The sequence below is a fragment of the Odocoileus virginianus genome, chromosome 12, assembly GCF_023699985.2.
Source record: "Odocoileus virginianus isolate 20LAN1187 ecotype Illinois chromosome 12, Ovbor_1.2, whole genome shotgun sequence".
NCBI classification, from domain to species: domain Eukaryota; kingdom Metazoa; phylum Chordata; class Mammalia; order Artiodactyla; family Cervidae; genus Odocoileus; species Odocoileus virginianus.
The window spans coordinates 58,126,868-58,149,345 of record NC_069685.1 but is presented as its reverse complement, the minus strand read 5'-3'; the positions used below and the strand labels follow the sequence as shown (position 1 = coordinate 58,149,345).

General features: G+C 37.1%; 1 protein-coding gene and 1 non-coding gene across 6 annotated transcripts in view; both read right to left on the bottom strand.

The window, feature by feature from the left end:
- TMEM116 (transmembrane protein 116) overlaps positions 1-22,478 on the bottom strand; it is a 92,216-nt gene that overhangs the window by 69,011 nt on the left and 727 nt on the right. For 2 of the 5 annotated variants that reach the window (XM_070475375.1, XM_020904210.2), the window contains exons 1-4: positions 14,757-14,854; positions 14,149-14,195; positions 13,608-13,671; positions 6,860-6,991 (exon numbers count right to left, since the gene is read on the bottom strand). In XM_070475375.1, coding sequence (XP_070331476.1) covers positions 6,860-6,991; positions 13,608-13,671; positions 14,149-14,195; positions 14,757-14,804 — 291 coding nt within the window. In that variant the 5' untranslated portion in view covers positions 14,805-14,854. The other 3 variants (XM_020904211.2, XM_070475374.1, XM_020904212.2) reach the window with 3 other exon arrangements.
- On the bottom strand, positions 13,784-13,888 carry LOC139037879 (U6 spliceosomal RNA). Its single transcript, XR_011490833.1, has one exon. It is a non-coding gene; the product is annotated as a U6 spliceosomal RNA (small nuclear RNA).

Here is a 22,478-nt window from a genome sequence, read left to right as displayed (position 1 = left end):
AAAATCTCTACCAAAAAACTACTAGAGCTCATCAGTGAATTCAGTAAAGTTGCAAGACACAAGGTTGATATACAGAAATCTGTTGCTTTTCTATATGGGCTTCCCTGGTGGCTCAGAGGGTAAAGTGTCTGCCTGCAATGCAAGAGACCTGGGTTTGATCCCTGGGTCGGGAAGATTCCCTGGAGAAGGAACTATCAGAAACAGAAAGCAAAAAAACCAATTCCATTTAAAACAGCATCCAAAGAAAACCCAAACAACTAAAGAGGTGAAAGACATATTCTGAAAACTATAGAATGGTGACAAAGGAAATTTTAGATGATACAAAGAAATGAAAAGATACACCGTGTTTATGGATTGGAAGAATTAATATTGTTAAAATGTCCATAGTATCCAAAGCAATCTACAGACTCAATGCAACAATCTCTATGAAAATATCTAGGAGTACTAGAACAAATAATCCTAAAATTTATATGGAACCACAGAAGACCCAGAATAGCCAAAGAAAGCTTGAGAACAAAGAACAAAGCTGGAGTTATTACATCCCCTGACTTCAGACTACAGTACAAAGGTAAGTCATCAAAACAGTATGGTATTGGCATAAAAACAGGCACACAGATCAATGGAACAAAATAATGAGCCCAGAAATTAACCACACACTTATGGTCAATTGATCTATCAAAAGAGGCAAAAATAAACAATGTGAAAAGATACTCATCAATAAATGTTGCTGGGAAAACTGGACAGTTATGTGTAAAAGGATGAAATTTGAACATTTTATCACACCATATAGTGCTTCCCTTGGTGGCTCAGCAGTAAAGAATCAGCCTGCCATGCAGCAGATGCAGGTTTGATCCCTGAGTCAGGAAGATCTGTGGAAAAGGAAATGGCAACCCATTCCAGTATTTCTGCCTCAGCAATCCCATGGAAAGAGGAGCCTAAAAAAAAAAAAAAAGAAAGAAAGAAAGAAAGAGGAGCCTAGTGTGCTACAGTCCAAGGGGTCGCAAAAAATTGGACACAACTTAGCAACCAAACAACAACAACTATGATTATACCATATACAAAAATAAAGTCAAAATGGATCAAAGACCTAAATGTAGGACAGGAAACCATAAAACTCTTAGAAGAAAACATAGGCAGAATACTCTGACACAAATATTTTTTAGGATGTTTCCTCATGCAAAAGAAACAAAAGAAAAATAAACAGATGAGATCTAATTAAACTTAAAAGCTTTTGCACAGTAAAGCAAACCACTGAGAAAAAAGAAAAGACAAACTACAGAACAGGAGACAATATTTGCAAATGATATATCCAATAAGGAGCTAATATATGAACAGCTTATACAGCTCAATATCAAAAAGCCAAAAAATCAAATTTTTTAATGGGCAGAACTGAATAGACATTTTTCCAAAGAAGACATACAGATGGCCAACAGGCACACAAAAAAATGTTCAATGTTGCTGATTATCAGGATAATGCAAATAAAAACCACAATGAGATATTATCTCACATCTGTCAGAATGGATATCAAAAAAATGACCACCAATAACAAATGCTGGTGAGGATGTGGGGAAAAGGAGAACCCTATAACAGTTGGGAATGTAAAATGGTTCAGCCACTATGGAAAACAATATGGAGGTTCCTGAAAAAAATATAATTACCGTATGATCCAGCAATTCTACTTCTGAGCATATATAGCCAAAGAAAAAGAAAACAGTAATTTGAAAAGACAATATCAAACTTTAATATTCATAGCAGCATTATTTAAAATAACCAAGATATGGAAGAAACATAACTGTCCATCAACAAATGAATAGATACAAAATATGTGGTGTATAAATAAATATATATATATACTTACATACACACAATACAATATTACACAGCCATAAGAAAGAATGAAAATTTGCCATTTACAACAACATAGATGGAAGGGGAAAGTATAATGTTTAGTGAAATAATCAGAGAAAGATAAATACTATATGTTACTACCTATATGTGAAATCTAAAAAATAAAACAAATGAATAAATATAACAAAACAGAAACAAACTCATCACAGATATACCTAATAGAACAACTGGTTGTGCTAAGTTGCTTCAGTCCTGTGTGACTCTTTGGGACCCTATGGATTGTAACCACTAGTTTATATTCTCGCCTGGAAAATTAACAAGTGGTTATCAGTGGGAAAAAATGGATGAGGGAGGGGCAAAAAATGGGTAGGGGATGAACAAGTACAAGCTACTATGTATAAAATAAACAAGATACAAAGATATATTATACAGCACAGAGAATATAGCCAATATTTTATAATTTTAAACAAAACAGAGTATAATCTATTAAAAAGTGAATCGCTATGTTGTACATCTGAAACTAATAAAATATTACATATCAATTATATCTTAAATTAAAAAAAAAGAAATTCTGACACATGCTACAACATGGATACACCTTGAAGACATTAAGCTCGGTGAAACAAGCTAACACAAAAGGTCAAATACTGTATTATTCTACTGATATGAGTTATCCAGTGCTTCCCAGGTGGTGCTAGTGGTAAAGAACCCACCTACCAATGCAGGAGACAAAAAAGACCTGGGTTCAATCCCTGGGTTGGGAAGATCCCCTAGAAGAGGGCATGGCAACCCACTCAAGTATTCCAGCCTGGAGAATCCCCATGGACAGAGAAGCCTTGTGGGCTATAGTTCACAGGGTCACAAAGAGTCGGACATGAAGAGTCAGACAAGAAGCAACTTAGTACACACATGAGGTACCCAGAGTAGTCAAATTCATAGGTGGTTACCAGAGGCTGGAAGGTACAAGAAATGGAGAGGTATTATTTAAAGGATAAAGAGTATCAGTCTGGGATAATAAAAACATCTGGAGGTGAATAGTTACACAACAATGTGAATGTATGCTGCTGAACTGTATACTTAAAAGTGGCTAAAATACTAAATTTTGTTATGTATTTTTACCAAAACCTAAAATTTTTTAATGGTTAAATGGAAAATTCTATGTTAAATGTGTTTTACCACAATTTCAAAAACTACAACTAATTCATTAAATAAATAAGCTACTGTGTTTAAGCCTCTATAGCTCATCCCTTCCACTGATTACAAAGAAAAACTATCTGGTAAAAATATAAAAATTAATTACTTGAGGACTCTGCAAAGTAAACAAAAGCAAGTGGATTACAGAAGGGAGTCAAATGTGAAGAAGTGAACTGCACAGAAATAAGTTTCCCAAACTTTTTCTCTCTCACAGTTTTGCCTCAAATGTGTGCCCCAATCGTGATGCTACTCAATGTAGGCACCTAAAACTCTAATAGAAACCCATCCTCTAGGCTACAGAAACCGGAGAAGGGCTCCCATCAGGTAGGAAGGTGTGGAAAAGCATGGGGAGAATCCCAGAAACGGTAAGAGTCAGAAATGAGGATGCTCTGATTCTGTGTGTGATTCCAGATAAGTTTCAGCCTAACCCCTACACCACGCATAAGAATGGTGGTCCCAAAACTGCACAGCCAAGGCTTAGAGAAATAGACTGAGATCTGAACCACTGCCTGAAGATGATGAGATGATAATTACATTCTATATATAAAGAAAAGGAAAATGTCACTGACTCTCATGGGAGAAGATAATCACCAAACATCAACTCAGAAATGAGCCAGATGTTGGAACCATCCAAACAGCATCTTTATTTGTGTGTGTGTGTATAGCAGAGTTTTATTAAAGTGCAAAGGGACAGAGAAAGCTTCCAACACAGACATCAGAAGGGGACACAAACAGTGCCCTCTTGTTAGTTTTTAGCAAGCACTACATACTGATTAGCAAGTATTTTGAGATCGTTTTTAGTTTTTAGCAAAGCATTCTATACTGGTTAGCAAGCATTTTGAGACAGAATTGGCACAAAGGGAGTCATCTCTGGCCATAAAACAATTGACATGAATCTTGAAGACAGGCAGATTTCCAAGCAAATATAGAGTTTCATTAATATAGCTTATTAAGAAAAACATTTTCATGAGGAAGATGTATTGGTTTGCTGAGCCATTAGCAGCTCAAGGCTTGAGAAAAATGAGTTCAGGAGGAACCAAATGTCATCATGGAGGCTCCTTTAATCCTGTGTAAAAGAAAGTAAGTGAAGTTGCTCAGTCGTGTCCGACTCTTCATGACCCCACGGACTGTATTCTACCAGGCTCCTCCATCCACGGGATTTTCCAGGCAAGAATACTGGAGTGGGTTGCCATTTCCTTCTCCCCAGCCAGTAGTTTTAAAAGCAACTATTTACAATGCATTTAAGGGAAAAAACATTTGAAATAATTTTAGGGGGTGACAGAAATAGGAATGTTTATTAACTTGATTGCGGTGAGGATTTCATACATATATAAAAAATGTACACTTTAAATATATGTAGTTTTTTAATATATAGCTCAATAAAGTTCAAAAAATAAAGTAACATTAATCACATCTGTGCCAAACACAAGGTAATTGTTATTAGTGACAGTTTTATAGATTTAGGAGACTGAGTTCGGAAAGATGAAGTACTTGCCTAAGGTCACAAAGTTAATCAAGTCCAGGATTCCAATGCAGATTTTTTTTTTCTAGTAAGATAATGCTCAAAAGCCTTCAAGCACAAAACATGTATATTATCAAGTGTGAAACAGATCGCCAGTCCAGGTTGGAGACAAGTGCTCAGGGCTGGTGCACTGGGATGACCCAGAGGGATGGAATGGGGAGGGAGGTGGGAGGGGGGATTCAGGATGGGGAACACATGTAAATCCATGGCTGATTCAGGTCAATGTATGGCAAAAACCACTATAATATTGTAAAGTAATTAGCCTCCAACTAATAAAAATAAATGGAAAAAAAAAAGTACATGAACTGAGAACTTCCAGATGTATAAGGTGGATTTAGAAAAGGCAGAGGAGCCAAAGATCAAGTTGCCAATATCCACTGGATCACAGAAAATGCAAGAGAATTCCAGAAAAACTTCTGCTTCATGGACTACGGTAAAGTCTTTGACTGTGTGGATCACAACAAACTGTGGAAAATTCTTAAAGAGAATTTTACCAGACCACCATACCTGCCTTCTAAGAAACCTGTATATAGGTCAAGAAACAAGTTAGAACTGGACATGGAACAATGGACTGGTTCAAAATTAAGAAAGGAGTACATCAAAGGCTGTATATTGTCACCCTGTTTATTTAACTTATATACAGAGTACATCATGTGAAATGCCAGGCTGGATAAAAGCTAGAATCAAGATTGCCAGGAGAAATATTAATAACCTCAGAAAAACAGATGACACCACACTTATGGCAGAAAGTGAAGAGGAACTAAAGAATCTCTTGATGAAGGTGAAAGAGGAAAGTGAAAAAGCTGGCTTAAAACTTAACATTCAAAAAACTAAGATAAGGCATCCGATCCTATCACTTCATGGCAAAGAGATGGGGAAAAAAATAGCAACAGTGACAGACTTTATTTTCTTGTGCTCCAAAATCACTGTGGACTGTGACTGCTGTCATGAAATTAAAAGATACTTGCTCCTTAGAAGGAAAGCTATGACAAACCTAGACAGCATATTAAAAAGCAGAGACACCACTTTGCCAACAAAGGTCCATATAGTCAAAGGTATGGTTTTTCCAGTAGTCATGTACAGATGTGAGAGTTGGACCCTAAAGAAGGCTGAGCTCCAAATTGATGCTTTCAAACTGTGTGCTGAATGAAGAATCATCTTGAGAGTCCCTTGGACTGCAAGGAGATCAATCCAGTCAATCCTAAAAGAAATCAACCCTGAACTTTCACTGGAAGGACTGATGCTGAAGCTTCAATATTTGGCCACCTGATGCAAAGAACTGACTCATTGGAAAAGACACTGATGCTGCGAAAGATTGAAAGCAGGAGAAGAAGGGGACAACAGAAGATGAGATGGTTGGATGGCATCACTGACTCAATGGACATGAGTTTGAGCAAGCTCCGGGAGCTGGTGATGGACAGGGAAGCCTGGTGTGCTGCAGTCCATGAGGTCGCAAAGAGTCAGACACAACTGAAACGACTGAACAACAAAGATTATAATATTATAATATAATAATTTATTATTACCTGAGAAAATACAGCCTTAACCATATTTATGAGGTTATAAGCAGGACTGAATAAAGTATGTCTCTAAGATACTTAAATTCATACAAGACAGGTAACATATTATTAGTACCTGGAGTTCATATCACTAGTTACATATCAGTATTTTCCTACTAAATTAAAACAAATTTCCCCTCTAGCAACAACTCCCAGAGGAAGTAACTAACAGTGAGTATAGACTGCACATTAGCCTCTACTTTTTTCACATCCTAAGTCTCAGAAGCATTATATACTGGTAGTACTAGGTAGGTTAATCCACTGATAAAATCTATGAAAGATATATAACTTACATATAATCATATGTAGTATTTCTAAAAGTCAACATTATATTAATAAAAAATGCAATAATCTCAAAAGATGTTGAAATATACTCCATTACATGAAAATATGGTCAGAGTATGTTGAATAATAAGAGCAGATTATAAGAGTATTAATATATTATATTAGCTCTAAAATGTATTCATCTATAGAGAAGATTGAAAATACATAATATACATAAAATATTAAAGAGTAATTATATCTGGGTGATTTAATTACCTTTTTGCTTCTCCATATTTTCCAAATTTTCTACAGTAAGTATTTTCTTAATGTGGAAAAACAGTAAAAGCTATTATTTCAAAGTGTAACAATAAATAAAAGGGTCCCACTTCCCAGGATGGGTTATCTTCACTTCTTACTTAGATCAGAGTGTGCCTTTCATATAAGATGTTGTCTCAATCTAGTAGTACTCACCTGTCCAACTACTTGCAGGTTATAGCAGACAATGTCCTTATTGGCTGTTGAAGTTCCATAGAGAAGTGCCTCAGTGAGCCAGTATATCCCCAAGAGGAGGTCAGAGAAGCTCAGGTAAAAGAGTGGTCTTCTCTGTCAAAGCAAGAAAATTCATACTTTCAAAAATGATGCAGTCAAAAGAATGTAACAATCAATTATGCTTAACCTTTCTCGTTTAAAACTGGGCACAATTTCTCTGGGGCCTCTGCTACTGGCTAACTGTAGGGAATCTAAATGAATAATCCAGGCAGGAAGGAGTCTGTAATCTCAATTATTCCAACTGTTCTGCAACCAGAGGAACTTCTCTCTCAAAGAGACATTCCTTCCTCACATACAGGGTCAAAGAAAAGAACGAAAAAATGAAAAATTTTGTAATGGAGACATACCTCAAATGGGAAATTTTAAGTGTTTTAGCTGCAGAGCCAACATCTTCTAACAGTAAGAAATGATATCTGAGTGTTTTAGGATATGGTTAAGAACACAAAGAACATGAAAACAAGTGTTTTTAAATTGTCACATAGTTTAATTTGCAATTTTTCTTTACTGATGTGTAACTGACAAAATTATAAGATAATTAAAGTATATGTGATGATTTGATGTATATATACACTCTGAAAGGATTTCCCTCAAGCTAATGAACACATCCATCATCTCACATATTTATTTATATAACATAAATGTGTGTGAACATTTAACATTTACATTCTATTTTCTGAGCAAATTTCAATTATACAATATAGTGTTATCAACTATGGTTATCATGGTTATGTATAAGATCCTAAGATTTTATTCATCTTATAGGCTTTCATATTAATGAAAGTCAAGATGGAGAAAAATACCAGCAAGAATTATATATGTTGTCTTTCAATTTCTAACTACATTCTGAAGTTTGTCTGCCTCACTTTCTAGTATCCTTCTCCTTTTGGTCTACACCCTCCCACTTTCTTGAAAACAGTTTTGGACCCCCATGGAGAAAATTATAAAATGTTTATTAAAAGACCCCAAAGATAAGGTGAATGCTCATGAACTGTAAGATCCAGTATTATGAAAATGTCAGTTCTCCTTTAACTGATACACAGATTAAATGTAAATCATTATATCTCAACATATTTTCTTGTATAGTTTGATGAAGTTGGCTCTAAATTTGATACTGAAACACAAAATATCAAGTTAACCATGACATTCTTTAAGAAAAAGGAGAAAGAGGACTTATCTTACACATACCAAACAATATAAAGCTGGATACAATATAAAGTAGATACAGTGGTATTAGCCCAGAGATGGACAAACAGATCAACAGAACAGAATGGAGTCTCAAACAAGCCTAAGCATGCAAATATATATATATATATATAAGATTTATAAACTTTTGATACATGACGAGGTAGCTTTCTGCGTGGAGAAAGAATAGGCTTTTCAAAATGTGATACTAGAACAACTGGGTATCCATATGGATAAAAATGAAATTGGGCCTGAACTTTCTATTTCACACACTCAAAAAATTAGTCTCAAATAGTTCAAAGACCTAAATGTGAAAGACAAAAATCTATAAAGGTTTTTTAAAAAGTTTTTAAAGGTAATATAGAAGAATGTCTTCAATTTTAGGGAAAGTTTTTCCTAAACAAAATTCTAAAAGAAATAGTTAAAAATTTGCCCACATTAAAATGAAAAATGTTTGTAAAAAGATACCATAAAGAAAGTGAAAAGACAAGCTACAAAGTGGGAGATCTTTGTAACACATATGACTAACAAAGGAACAGTGTCCAAACAATATTAAAAACAAAAACGCTTAAAATGCAATAAGAAAAACTAATAGAAAAAAATGGACATAAGATTTGAATAGGTAGTTAAGAAAGAAATTCAAATAACCACAAACCTGTGAAAGTACATCTGACCCAATCAGTAATCAAGGAAATTAAAAAATTAAAATTACAAGGAGACCAAAGTCAATCAATCATAAACTACAAGGGGACCAAAAGTCAAATCAATCAATCAACAATGAGACAGGGACTTCCCTGGTGGCCCAGTGGTTAAGAATCTGCCTGCTAATGCAGGGGACACAGGTTCAATTCCTGGTCTGGGATCTAAGACCCTACATGCCTCAGGGCAACTAGGCCTGTGAGCCACAATTAGAGAATAGCCCCTGTGTACTGCAGCTAGAGAAAGCCCACATTTAGCAACGAAGATCCAGCACAGTCAAAAATAAATGAAATTCCGTTTTTAAAAAAAATCTACAGTGGGACAAAAATTACACACCCATGGCAAAAAATTTTAAAGTCTGACAATATCAAATACTGAGGGGAACATGAAGCAATAAGACATTTCATACACTGCTGGCACAACCATTTGAAGAACACTTGGCAGTATCTACGGGATATCCATATCCTATAGCAATTCTATTATTAGGTAAATACATTAGAGAAATTTTTGCATGTGGGCATCAGAAGACACCTACCAGATTGTTTATACTAGCACAGATAGATAAACTGTGGTATGTTCATAATACAGAATGCTAAACATCAATGAGAAAGAAATGAAGCAGAGCTATACACAACACCATGGACAAATCTCAGAAGTAATAATGAGGAAAAAAGCAAATCACAAAGCAATACATCCTCAAAAATACAGTGTTATCCCATCTATATTAAGTTCAAAAATGCAAAAACTAAATTCTTTCACAGATTCTACTGGTCTATGACCTACCACAAGTTTATAACTGTTAATGGGTAAAAAATTAAAACAGAATACAAAATAAACTCTGGAGCAGAAAGGCAACCAAGCAGCTCTTGTGAGCAAAAACATAATTATAGTCAATGATTCAACAAATAACCTTAAACATAGGGAACCGCTGGTCATTAAAACATACCTAAGGTCGTTCGTGGAGAAATAAAGGATAAAAAGAGGTTTATATACTTTCACTCATGGTTGGAAAATCATGAGTTCTAGTAACAGGAGACAAAATCAAATAAACAACAAAACCTGAGACTTCCCTGGTGGGCCAGTGGCTGAGACTCCCAACTCCCAATGCAGGCGATCCAGGTATATCCCACATAACGAAACTAAGAGTTTGCATGCCACAACTAAAAGATCTCATGTGCTGCAACTAAGACCAGGAGCAGCCAAATAAATAAATAATATTTCTAAAAATATATATGTATAAAGTGTATACCATTCAAAAACAAAACTGATGCATCCATTATTGAAATAAAAAAACATGTCACCCCTTCTGTTTAACAAGATACTATATAAAAGATAATACAAAGAAATGTATGATAGAGACCAAACTTTAAGAAAAATACAAAACATAAAAAATCTAAAACTTTTTTAAAAAGGTACTTCCCTGGTGGTCCACTGGTAAAGAATCCATGCTTCCACTACAAGGGGTACTGGTTTGATCCCTGGTCAGGGAACTAAGATCCCACATGCCACGTGGCATGGCCAAATTTTTTTTTTAATAAAAAATGTTTCAATAAAAATACAATCAGCATAGCAGTTAAGAAAGTCATGAAAAAGCTTAATAATGATCCTAAACATGAAAGAAAAATCTTGAAAAAAAAACCATTTATTTATACTTGTCTAATTAAAATCAAGAGCAAAATAAAATGCAGAGACAGATGCATTATGTGAAAGACTTTCCCTGAGAAGGTTCTGGGTCCAGGTCTACCCGGTAAGGTAAAATACCTAAAGCAATCCATATTAACACTCTTCCAAAACCCTGCTTCCCAATATTTCTAGTGAAATCAGGTTACAAAGAATGTCAAAAGTGACCTTCATAAGGAAATGAAGTCATACAAGTGTAGTGAAGTACATCTGCCTTTTGTTTTTTTTTAACATTGGCTGACCTAAGCCACTTTCTTCTCTTTTAAGGTTGCCTCTCTGAGTCACTGTCTAATCAGCTAGTCCCCTCAAAGATTTCCCATGGACTTCTCCAATTTATCATAATTATTAATTTAGTAATTATCTTTTTTTCAGATTACGCCTCCATGTGTCTTTGTTGTTAAAAATGTGATGTAACAAATAAATAAAACAGTGCAGTATGACTGACCAGAGAAGGCCATGGCACCCCACTCCAGGACTCTTGCCTGGAAAATCCCATGGACGGAGGAGCCTGGTGGGCTGCAGTCGGACACAACTGAGTGACTTCACTTTCACTTTTCACTTTCACAGTTGGGAGAAGGAAATGGCAACCCACTCCAGTGTTCTTGCCTGGAGAATCCCAGGGACAGGGGAGCCTGGTGGGCTGCCGTCTATGGGGTTGCACAGAGTCGGACACGACTGAAGCAACTTAGCAGTAGCAGCAGCAGCAGTATGACTGACATTTTTAAGCTGGGAAAATTGGAATCTTCCCTAAACCAAGAAAACAGAATGTGTAGGAACTACTGAATTAATAATTACTAAGGTCCTTCGGGCTCTGGTTATGTGAAAGGTATGAGCACTGAAGCCAGAGAAATTAAAGGTTGCACCCCAGGCCAAACTAGACCCCACATCTTTATAAAGCTCTAACCCACTGTCATGGCAGAAGTCACCCTAGAGCAGCGATTTGCAACCAGGAGTGACTGTCTCTTCCCGGAGACATTTGACAACATTTGAACATAATTTTGGTTGTCACAACTGGGTGAAGAAGGTTTCTGCAACATCCAACAGGTAAAGTCTGCTAAACATCCTAAGATGCAGGACAGCCACCTACAACAAATAACCATATAATCCCAAAGGTCAATAGTGGCTGAGATGAGAATCTCTGCTTACCCCTCTCTATGTAACTTATATTTTATTAACTTAATCACACCTGAATGAAAATTTTAATGAACATCCAGGAAACAAACATTAAGGAAATTCACATCACAGGAAGACGTGTGGCCTAAGATCACTTTGGCACGCAACTAACAATATAGTATCAAGACTTCTACTTTCTAGTTTTTACTTACATAGCCACATTCTATCTCTGAAATTCAAAATTCTCTTTTCATTAGGCATTATATTTCAGTGGTTTAAAAGTGTATGGGAGAGGGACTTCCCTTGTGGTCCAGTGGTTAGGATTTTGCCTTCCAGTGCAGGGGGTGCAGTTTCGATCAGGGAGCTAATATACTACATGCCTCAGGGCCAAAAAACCAAAACATAAAACAAGCAATATTGTAACAAATTCGATTAAGACTTTTAAAATGGTCCACATTAAAAAAAAAAAAAATCTTAAAAAAAATACAGGTGAGGAGAGGCTTCGGAACAAGGTAAGTCTGCACCCAAATTCTAGTTTTAATACTTACTAGCTATGAGACCTTAGGAAAATCCATCAATTTAATAAGGATTCCATTTCTCCATCTATAATATCAGACTAATAATATAAGCATCTGCCTACAATGCAGGAGACCTGGGTTCAATCCCTGGGTTGGGAAGATCTCCTGAAGAAGGAAATGGCAACCCACTCCAGTAGTCTTGCCTGGAAAATCCCATGGACAGAGGAGCCTGGCAGGCTACAGTCCATGGGGTCGCAAAGAGTTGGACACAACTGAGAGACTTCACTTCACAGGATTATTTTAAGGATTAAATGAAAGATGTTTTTTGTTTGTTTGTTTTTGGCCACCCTAAGCAGCAGGTGGAACTTTCCCAATCAGGGATCAAACCTATACCCACTGCAGAGGAAGCGCAGTATTAACCACTGGACTACCAGGGAAGTCCTGAAGAGTGTATTTAAAATACTGGGCATATGTACCAATAATATAATAATTATGAAAAATTGCATTTAATTTGAAGGGGGATTGTAGTTAAGAGTTAGACTTTTGAAAAATCCCTGCTCTGCTATTTACTGTGTAACTTGAACAACTTATTTCATGACTTTGAGCCTCAATTTGCTTATCTGCAAAACTGAGCTAATACCATTCTTCTCATAGGACAGTGATGAGGACCAACAAGATAAAGTATTTAACATACAGAGTTAAAGTGGGTCAAATAAAAAACCTAATGACATTTTCTACATTACAAAAGCTCTCTAATACATGTTCTAAATTACATTTTGCTTAATTTTGTGCCACCTGGCCTGATTTAAAAAGTTTTCTTACATTTTTCTTAAAATATTTTTTCAAGGCAGTGAAAGCCCAGAAACGTACCCACTAGGCCATCAAGGAACTCCCTGGTTGGTCTTTTTTAATACCTTAAGAATATTCAATTTTTATTTGTCAATTACATCTCAATAAAAGGAAGGATTTTTTTTGGTATGATTAGTTTTACACAGGATGTATTTTTGTTCTATTTTCACCATTAAATGTAACTGCCAGAAGGCCAGAACAGCAAAATAAATATCTTTTGTATAGCAGTCTTTGAACTATTTCCAGCCCCAATAGCAATTTTACCAAGATATCAACATCAGAAAACTCACCTCCTGGCAGGACCCTACCATGCCTAGAGCAAATTATAGGCTTCAAACAACACTCCATTTCCTTGACTTTAATAATTAATGCATACTCCAAAAAAATCTACATTTATCCACCAATCCATATCTAGTCAATTCTTCAGTATTAAAAATTATAGTTAAAATAACTACCTAAAAGAAAAGGGAGATCTATTGGCAATGTCTAAAGCATCCCAATGTATCAAAATGACAAATTTACAAGCAATTTATAGAATTATTCCATCACTTACAGGGGACACCTATCTCATTTATTTCAAAGGCTAAGTCACTGAAAATTCAAATCCAACACAAAAACAGATTGCTTACCTCTGGAGATTTCTGTATGTTCTGGAATATAGCATAGGCAATAAGTGAACTTGAACCTACAACACTGACAGAGATAAAAGATTATCATTAAACAGGACAATTGGGCTCCTTTGTTTTTGCTATGTTTTTATATACTTATTGACATATAATTGATATAAAATAAACTGCACAGTTTTAAAAATATGGAATGCTTAATGAATTTGTGTGTCATCCTTAAGCAGGGGCTATGCTAATCTCTGTATTGTTACAATTTTTAGTATATGGGCTACCAAAGTGAGCACTTTGCAACTGGTTTTGAAAATCAATCCTGTTGACCAGAATGTCCTTTGATTTCTTCAATCTGTTTTTTATTATTGTAATTGTTGATGTTATTACATTTTATTAATCAGAAAAAATCAGCATGGTAAAGAAGAGCATATCTCTCTAAAGAATAAAAGTAAATCCCCAGGGGGTAGAGGCAGAGATATAGAAACTACAGAATTCTCCAGTTCTGCTTGCAGTAGTTTAAACAGTCACATTACATGAGATTAAACAGACTTACCTCAGAGTGGCCATGACAAACTGTATCCACTGTATCGCAGAAAAAAACTAAATAAGAGAAAATGGGAATAAAATGAAGTCTTTAAATTTTAATATTCAACCTTACTTTAATTTCACTATTTATTAACTATCTGTGCAGAGCACAAACCCTTCATTACCTAATCAAAACATGCTAGGTCTGAAAATGAGTAGAAGGGGTGAACAGGCCCCTGGAAAGCCAGGTTGGCCCTTTTTCCTCCCTTATCGCTACATTGCTGGGAAACACTAAGATAAAAAGAATAGAGAGGTGGACAGAAAATGACTGAATAAAAAAAGAGTTGGATGAGAAAATTAATAAAGTCAGGAATAAACTGGAGAAGAGGTAGAAAAAGTTAAATTTTGAGAGAGAACAGTCAGGTAAGTGGAAAGAATGGGTAACAGAAAAGGCAAATAGACACTAAATGAAGTTGACTGACAGAGAGCCAGACAGAGAAAACACAGAATAGTAAGCAACAGGGGGAAAGGAAGAAGAAAAGTTAATTGTACGGAGAGAGATACTGTTTGTGAAAAACACAGAACAGGGAGGAAGTAAGGGGACAAAAAAGCAGCAGGGGCTCCTCCTAGTCTCACCAAATCCCAGCTGTCCTCCAAAATGCTCGTCTCCAGGAGGAAGGCCATACGGGCCTCAGCCTCAGCCAAATTTAAGCAGCCTGATCCTTCCTGCTCAGGTTCTGACTTCCAAGCAGTAAACAGGTAGCTCCACCCTTAACCCAGCTGGGCTCCTCCCTACCCAATCCTGCCCTGTATTTTGAGGGCAAGGAGAGAGAGTAGTGAGAAGTGGAGGAGAAAGCCAAGCAGAAAGAACAAAAACAGAATGAGCAGGTGACAGGGAAACAAAGTTCTAAAAAGCATAAGAAGGGGCAAGAGGTAGGAATAATAAAAAGTACACAGAATGAGTCACTAAGAAAAGATAAATGGAGCTGCAAGGGAGAAATGGAATAGAAAAAATGGAGAGAAAAACAGGGAAGAAGGGAGTTCTGTTTGAAATATGTTCCTGTTTAGGGACAATAGCCTATATTGGGAAAGAGAGACTGTATATTCACTCAATTAACAAGTTTTTAGTAATATCTGGAAAAGATGTGAAAGAAGAAGGGGTTATTAATGTCTCATATTTATTTACTATTAACATTTTCTTAAATATTATATCAACTTTGTATAAAACACTGGTATAACATATATAAATACAAAAAAAGATACAGACCTAGACTTCCAGGATCTTATACTATAGTAAGAAAAATAACTTGAATTCCAAAATCTTGAATAATTGTCACAAAAAATAATGTACACTGATTGTCATTTGAACATTATTTGGAAGAACTAGAAAAATTTGGACAAAAATTGGGGTAAGGAGAAAGCAGAAGGAAGAATATTTCATTTACATAACTATTTATATTTCATCTAACCATTCCCTCAGACATTTCACAAATATTTAATGATAATGTAAATTTAATCATGAGTAACTTAAATATGTTACTCATTTTTTCACATGAAATTAAGAATATCTTGTGCAATGGAAGACAGGACATTGTTAAGTGGAGGTAGGCTCTAATCACTTTGCTTAAATTATTAGATAAACAAATTAAAATACCAGTGTATTTCTGGATCAGAAACTCCTACCATTAGGTCTTAGGGAGTGTTTTGAGGCCTCTAATCACACATCTATCTAATAAGGGTGAGGGACTAATGACAGTCTTACCAAGTGATAAGAGAATGCTTTTGAACAAAGGACTCCTGTCTCAGTCAAGAACAAATGTCAAACTGTTCAGAGAACAGTCACGGCAAATCAGTCTGCTACTCTTGGCAAGAGAATTTTTCTCTTTCAGCCTCTCTTCTAAAATGACTTATGCCACCAACCAACATTTGGGGCTCTACTTTTATATTTTTCTCTATAAATTAATCCCCTGCCTGTATATTTAGCACTGTTTCCCCGCTCTGAAATGTCTTTGGAAACATAATCCTCCCAAATCCTTTTCTACAAGGGCTAATCCAAGCCCAAATGATGAAGTGGGTGATAGATATTTTCAGTTTTCTCTTTTCTTTTTACTTAGCTCCTTAGCAAGTTAAAACACATCCCAGTTTGCAATGTAATGGGCTACTAGTATACGTTCAGTTCAGTTCAGTTGCTCAGTCGTGTCTCTTTGCGACCCCATGAACCTCAGCATGCCAGGCCTCCCTGTCCATCACCAAATCCCAGAGTTTACCCAAACTCGTGTCCATTGAGTCAGTGATGCCATGCAACCATCTCATCCTCTGTCGTTCCCTTCTCCTCCTGCCCTCAATTTTTCCCAGCATCACGGTCTTTTCAAATGAGTCAAATCTTCACATCAGGTGGCCAAAGTATTGGAGTTTCAGCTTCAACATCAGTCCTTCCAATGAACACCCAGGACTGATCTCCTTTAGGATGGACTGGTTGGATCTCCGTGCAGTCCCAGGGACTCTCGAGTCTTCCCCAACACCACAGTTCAAAAGCATCCATTCTTCTGCACTAGTATATGTGCATGTGTGCTTAGTCACTTCAGTCATGTCTGATTCAGTGTGACCCTATGGACTGTAGCCTGCCAGGCTCCTCTATCTGTGGGATTCTCCAGGCAAGAATACTAGAGCGGGTTGCTGTGCCCTCCTCCAGGGGATCTTCCCAAACCAGGGATTGAACCTGAGTCTCTTAAGTCTACTGGACTGGCAGGTGGGTTCTTGATCACTAGCACCACCTGAGAAGCCCTACTAGTATATATGACATATCAATTTAATTTAACAGATATTCACTAAATTTCTACCATCATCAAGTTACTGCAGTGGGTACAGTCAAGAAAAAAACCTATGTAATAAAGTGTTTTAATTAAACAAAAATAGTACTTAAAGAAAATTTCTAATAATAATCATTACCAATTATCAAGTGCTTTCTATGCAAGCATTTTAACCCTCAACACAATCTTTGAGGTAAGAAGTATTATCCCTATTTTACAGATGAAGAAATTGAGGCTTAAAGTTGTTGAGTCATTTTCCTTCTGATTACAGAATTATTAAGTGATAACACCTACATTCAAACTCAGTCAGTCTGATCACAGTTCTTACTCTTTCCTATTAGTGCTACTAATAGGAAACTGATTAATGGGAAAACAGGGAAAGGTCATTTAAAAAATTAATGGGACATCAAGAGAATTCTTTTATTAGACAATTTCATCTTAGATATGATAACAAAAGCACAAGCAACCAAAGAAAAATATATATATAAATTGGCTTCTTCAAAATTAGAAACTTTAGTTCTTCAAAGGGTACCATCAAGACAGTAAAAAAGACAACCCACGGAAGTATTTATAAACCATATGTCTAATAAGGGGATTTGTATATAGATAGAGAATTCCTATAACTCAACAATACAATCCAATTTAAAAATTGGCAACAGGTTTTATTTTGTTTTTCCTGCACTTCACAGCCTGTAGGATCTTAGTTCCCCAACCAGGGATCCAACCTGAGCTCTGGCAGTGAAAACAAAAAGCCTCAACCACTGGACCACCAGGGAATTCATAGGCAAAGGCTTAAAATTAGAGGCTTATCCCAGAATAACCAATAAACACATGAAAAGATGATCAACATCATAAGCCACTAGGAAGATACAAATTAAAATCACAATGAGATGACATTTCACACCTACTAGGATGGCTATAATAAAAGACAGTAGCAAGTAGATGAAGATGCTGAGAAACAGGAAACTTCATATATTCCTGATGGATATGTAAAATATTGCAGCCACTCTGTCACTTTCACAAAAGGTTAAATATATCCTGTATGGCTCAGCTCCTAGGTATAAACCCAGTCCTACTTCTAGGTATACACCTAAGAGATTAAAACATTATGCTCACACAAAAATTTTGACACAAATATTCATAATAGTGTTATGCATAATAGACAAAAAGTAGAAACAACGCAAATGTCTATCAATTGGTGAACACATAAATGTGTTAATAAAATGTGCTATACCAGTACAGTGGAATATTATTCAGCAGTTAAAAAAGTACTGATACATGCTACATCATGGATGAACCTTGAAGTCATTAGGTTAGGTGAAAAATCTAATCACAAAGGGCAACATATTATACAATTTCATTCATACAAAAAGTCCAAAACAGGCAAATTTACAGCTACAGAAAGCAGATTAGTATTGTCTCGGGCAAGAAAGTTTGGGAGGGAACTGGGGAGTGACTGCTAATGGGTACAGGCTTTCTTTTTAGGGTGATAAAAATATTCTAAAATTAATTCGTGGAAATAGTTGTCCAATTCTACTGGAAACCACTGACCTGTAAACTTTAAAAGGATGAATTGTATGGTATCTAAGTTGTATCTCAAAACTCTAATGTCCAAAAAAAACAAAGTTTGGGACAAAAGCAAGGAAGGATATTTCCCATTGCTGAAATTTATGATATAATGATTAATGGATAACATGTTTCTGTCTTTCCTACTGAAAAGAATGATATTTAGAATAAAAAGTGTAAAACAAACACTGTAAGAGGGAGCTGAAGACAAACATTGTAAGAGAGCACCTGACTGCTCTAAATGAATACACCACTCCTCGCCTGAACAAATTATACTCCAGGGCTTTGGTAAAACTTGCAAGTTAACCCAATAAACCACTGAATGAAATGTGAGAGTTCATGTAAAACTGGAAAAATTGCTAAAGTTGTAGAAAACTGTAGAAATTGCTAGAAGTCATAGAAACTGTAGAAAGCCATTGATAATTAAACCATTTTTATAAGGAAAAAGGATGGTAGACTTGTAATTGTATATTTATTTGTATAAGTACTTAATGTTAGTCTCTCCTCTAGGACTACAGGGGGCACATCTGTTTTTTCCACCAGTGTAACCTTTGTCTCCAGAAGTGTGTGAGTAAAAGATGTTCAGTAAATGGTTATTAAATATTGAAGGCTTCTTAAAGGAGTATGGGGCTTGGAGAAAATACTGTGGAGCAAATCTTCCTTCTGTAACAATTCTTTAATGAGAAGTCTGCCTTAAGTGTTCATCTCTGTCAAAAGAACTACTGTTAATATCACCAAAACCTTACAGGGTAAAAGCAATTAGCTCTAAGTAAGAGGATAGTGCCAAAGAACAATATGTGATCTAAGAAGGGAATGAAGAAAGAATCAATGAAATTTTGAAAGATAGGCATGGAATAGTTTCTCTCTCATTGACTTGATTCATTTATTCACAGAACAAGAATGTACTGAGCAGCTACCATGCGCCAGACACTGTGCCAGGTGCTGGGAACAGTGAACCCAACAGACAAAACAAAAAGAAAAACAAAACAAAACCCATCCTTCATAGGAAACAGATACTAAGTAAAGTAAAAAAATTATACAGTATGTTAAGTTGAAGAGTGCTATGGAGAAAAAAAATAAGGGGGAAGAGAGATGGAAAGCAGGGAGGTATTAGAGAGGACCAATTTTTTCAAGGATGGTCAGGGTAGATCTTAGGAAGTTGACATTTAAGCAAAGGCTTGAGGGAAATGAAGGAGCCAGGCATATGAGTATCTTGAAGAAAAACTGTTCTAGAGAGAGAAAGTCAGTATAAAAGCTCTGAGGCAGGAACATGCCTTGTGTATAGGAGAAAGAGCAAAGAGGTCAGTGAGATTGGGGGGTCATCAGCTTGATGATGTTAGGAAAAAAAGATGGGAGAATTTATATATTAGTTGTCTCAGCAGACCATGTCCTTTTCCTTCCTTCTTAAAGAAACATGCCTTGCCACCTCCTCCTTCCTACCTCCATACAAGACCCAGGGTAAGCCTTTTGATTTTCCACAAGTGTCAACTGGGATTTTATGACTTCCTAAATATGGAGACTTATACTTGGCTTATTTGTGTAGACGATGGTTGTCAAGGTCCTGAAGCCAAGAAATCTAATTATATCATGAGGTAACTAACTGGGACCAGTGCATTATTAAAAGGGAGCTTAATACAATTACTATATGTTTGCAATTCATAGCAAAAGTACCAGCATTTCCTTTCCTCTCCAACCAAACCACTTTCACTTTTTTCAAAACCCACTTCTAAGCAAATCATGACTAGAAAGTCACTCCTGATCAATCATACTACCTACCACAGGATGCACTCTAGGCATTCATATACTCAGAAGTGAACAGCTCCTATTGACTACAGGGGACTTCCCTGGTGGCTTCCCTGCAATGTGGGAGACCTGCGTTCGACCCTTGGGTTCGGAAGGTCCCCTGGAGGAGGGCATGGCAACCCACTCCAGTCTTTTTGCCTGGAGAATCCCCATGGACAGAGGAGCCTGGCGGCTACCGTCCATGGGGTCATAAAGAGTCAGACATGACTAAGTGACTAAGCACACATGCACACATTGACTACAGGACAAAACAGCATTTGATTTTCAAGATTTCCCCCTAACTGGGCTTAAAATTGTCTTAACTTTCTGTTTCAAGAACTCCTTCAAGCCAAACTAGTCATTCCCCAAAGCATCATGCTCATTACAACTTCTCCTTTTTAATTTGTTCTTCATCTAAAACATTCTTTCTTCTAAGGCTTAACTCCATTTCCACCTTCTACATGAAGACTTTTTAAACCACTTTACCTCACAGTAATTATCCCTTCCTCTAACTTCTGTTCATTTGTCTATGTGGCACATTTTATTTAATAATTTACTAGGGAAAACTCAAATGTTTCTGTACCTTCCCAACACATACACAGAAGGTTCTCTCAAAATTTCTATCTAAACTGGCCACCCAAGATTGGCTATTATCTTTGATGACTCTCTTATACATACACACACACACACATTTATTGGACAAATGCAATGGTTACTCTGGCTTCCCAGGAGGCTCAATGAGAAGAATCCACCTGCCAGTGCAGGAGATGGAGCACACAGGGGTTCGATCCCTGGGTTAAGAAGATCCCCTGGAGAAGTAAATGGCTACCCACCCCTATATTCTTGCCTGGAGAATCCCATGGACAGAGGAGCTTGGTGGGCTACTGTCCCTGGGGTGGCAAAAAGAGTCAGACACGACTCAGTGACTATACAACACCACAATGGTTAATTTGATGTTAAGTCCCTTATAGTGTGTTATATAACTTATTCTTTTATCAGCACATACATTTCTTCATCAAGTCTTGTGACTTCTACCCTATAAAATTTTCTCAATCCCATCCTCATCTCTTCATCTTTACTGTTAGGAGCGATTACAGGATCTTAGTCTCTCCCACCTAGACTACTGCAATGAATTTCTCTGCCCTCAGCTTTCTGCCTTCCAATGCACCCTCTTTATTGTTGAGTGACAGCAAAACTAAGTCACTCTCCTGGATAAAACCTCTGGTGACTCCAAACCTTTTATCTTGATGAGACCCTTAACAACACAACCCCCGTTTACCGCCACAGATTCATTATACCTTCCCCCTTGCTGGAAATACTCTTCGGTGTTTGCCTTGTAAACACCTCTTCTTTCAAGACCCAGCCACCAGAGGTTTTCCCATCCAGAACTTTCCTTGACACTCCTGGCTGACTGCATCTCCATTTGTGTTTGCACTAAATTAATAGTTCTATTTTCTACCAATTACATTATAATGGTTATAAGGCTATTTCGTCTCTCCACCTCCCACCACTGAGTCTGTTCAGTACACAGCTCTGCACTCTGTATTCCCGCGGGCAAAACCAGGATATGGTGCAAACTACCCCGAAAAAACACTGGTTGAAGACAATTACTAGAACTTTCAAAAAAATTTTCAGAGAGCCTAGAACATAGGTAGACCTATGTCCTACGTCAACTTTCAAGGAAGCCTATTTTTATAGGAGCCCGGAGCCTCCCTGGTGAGGCACTCACCAAAGAGCAAGCCTAATACCGGACTGGGGCAGCGGCAGAAAAGGCCTGACCGCCACACTGACGAAGAGTCGAGTCTCACTGTCCAACTCCGGTCGCGGCTGAGGGAGCGGAGTGTGACTGACTGAGGAAAATACTGGGCCACCTGACGGAGGGGTAGTTGTAGTGAGACTGATTAACAGAGTAGTAACAGGTCCCAGCCGACTGCCTGACGGGCTAGAGGCAGAAACAAACGAAGGCCTGCCTCGTCGCCTTCGAAAAATAAGAGAGACAGCAAACGAAAAGTTGCAAACACACCGAACATGAGCTTCACGCCGCGTTTCACGCGGAGGATGACCGGAAAAGGCCAGGTGGACGGCCAACCTCGCAGAGTGCGCGTGCGCAGCAGACTCTCCTCCTCCTCCTCCGCTTCCTCATGCCCTCCCCCAGCCTCCCCGGCACTGCCGTCCGACCCCCGCCCCCCTACGTGGCCCC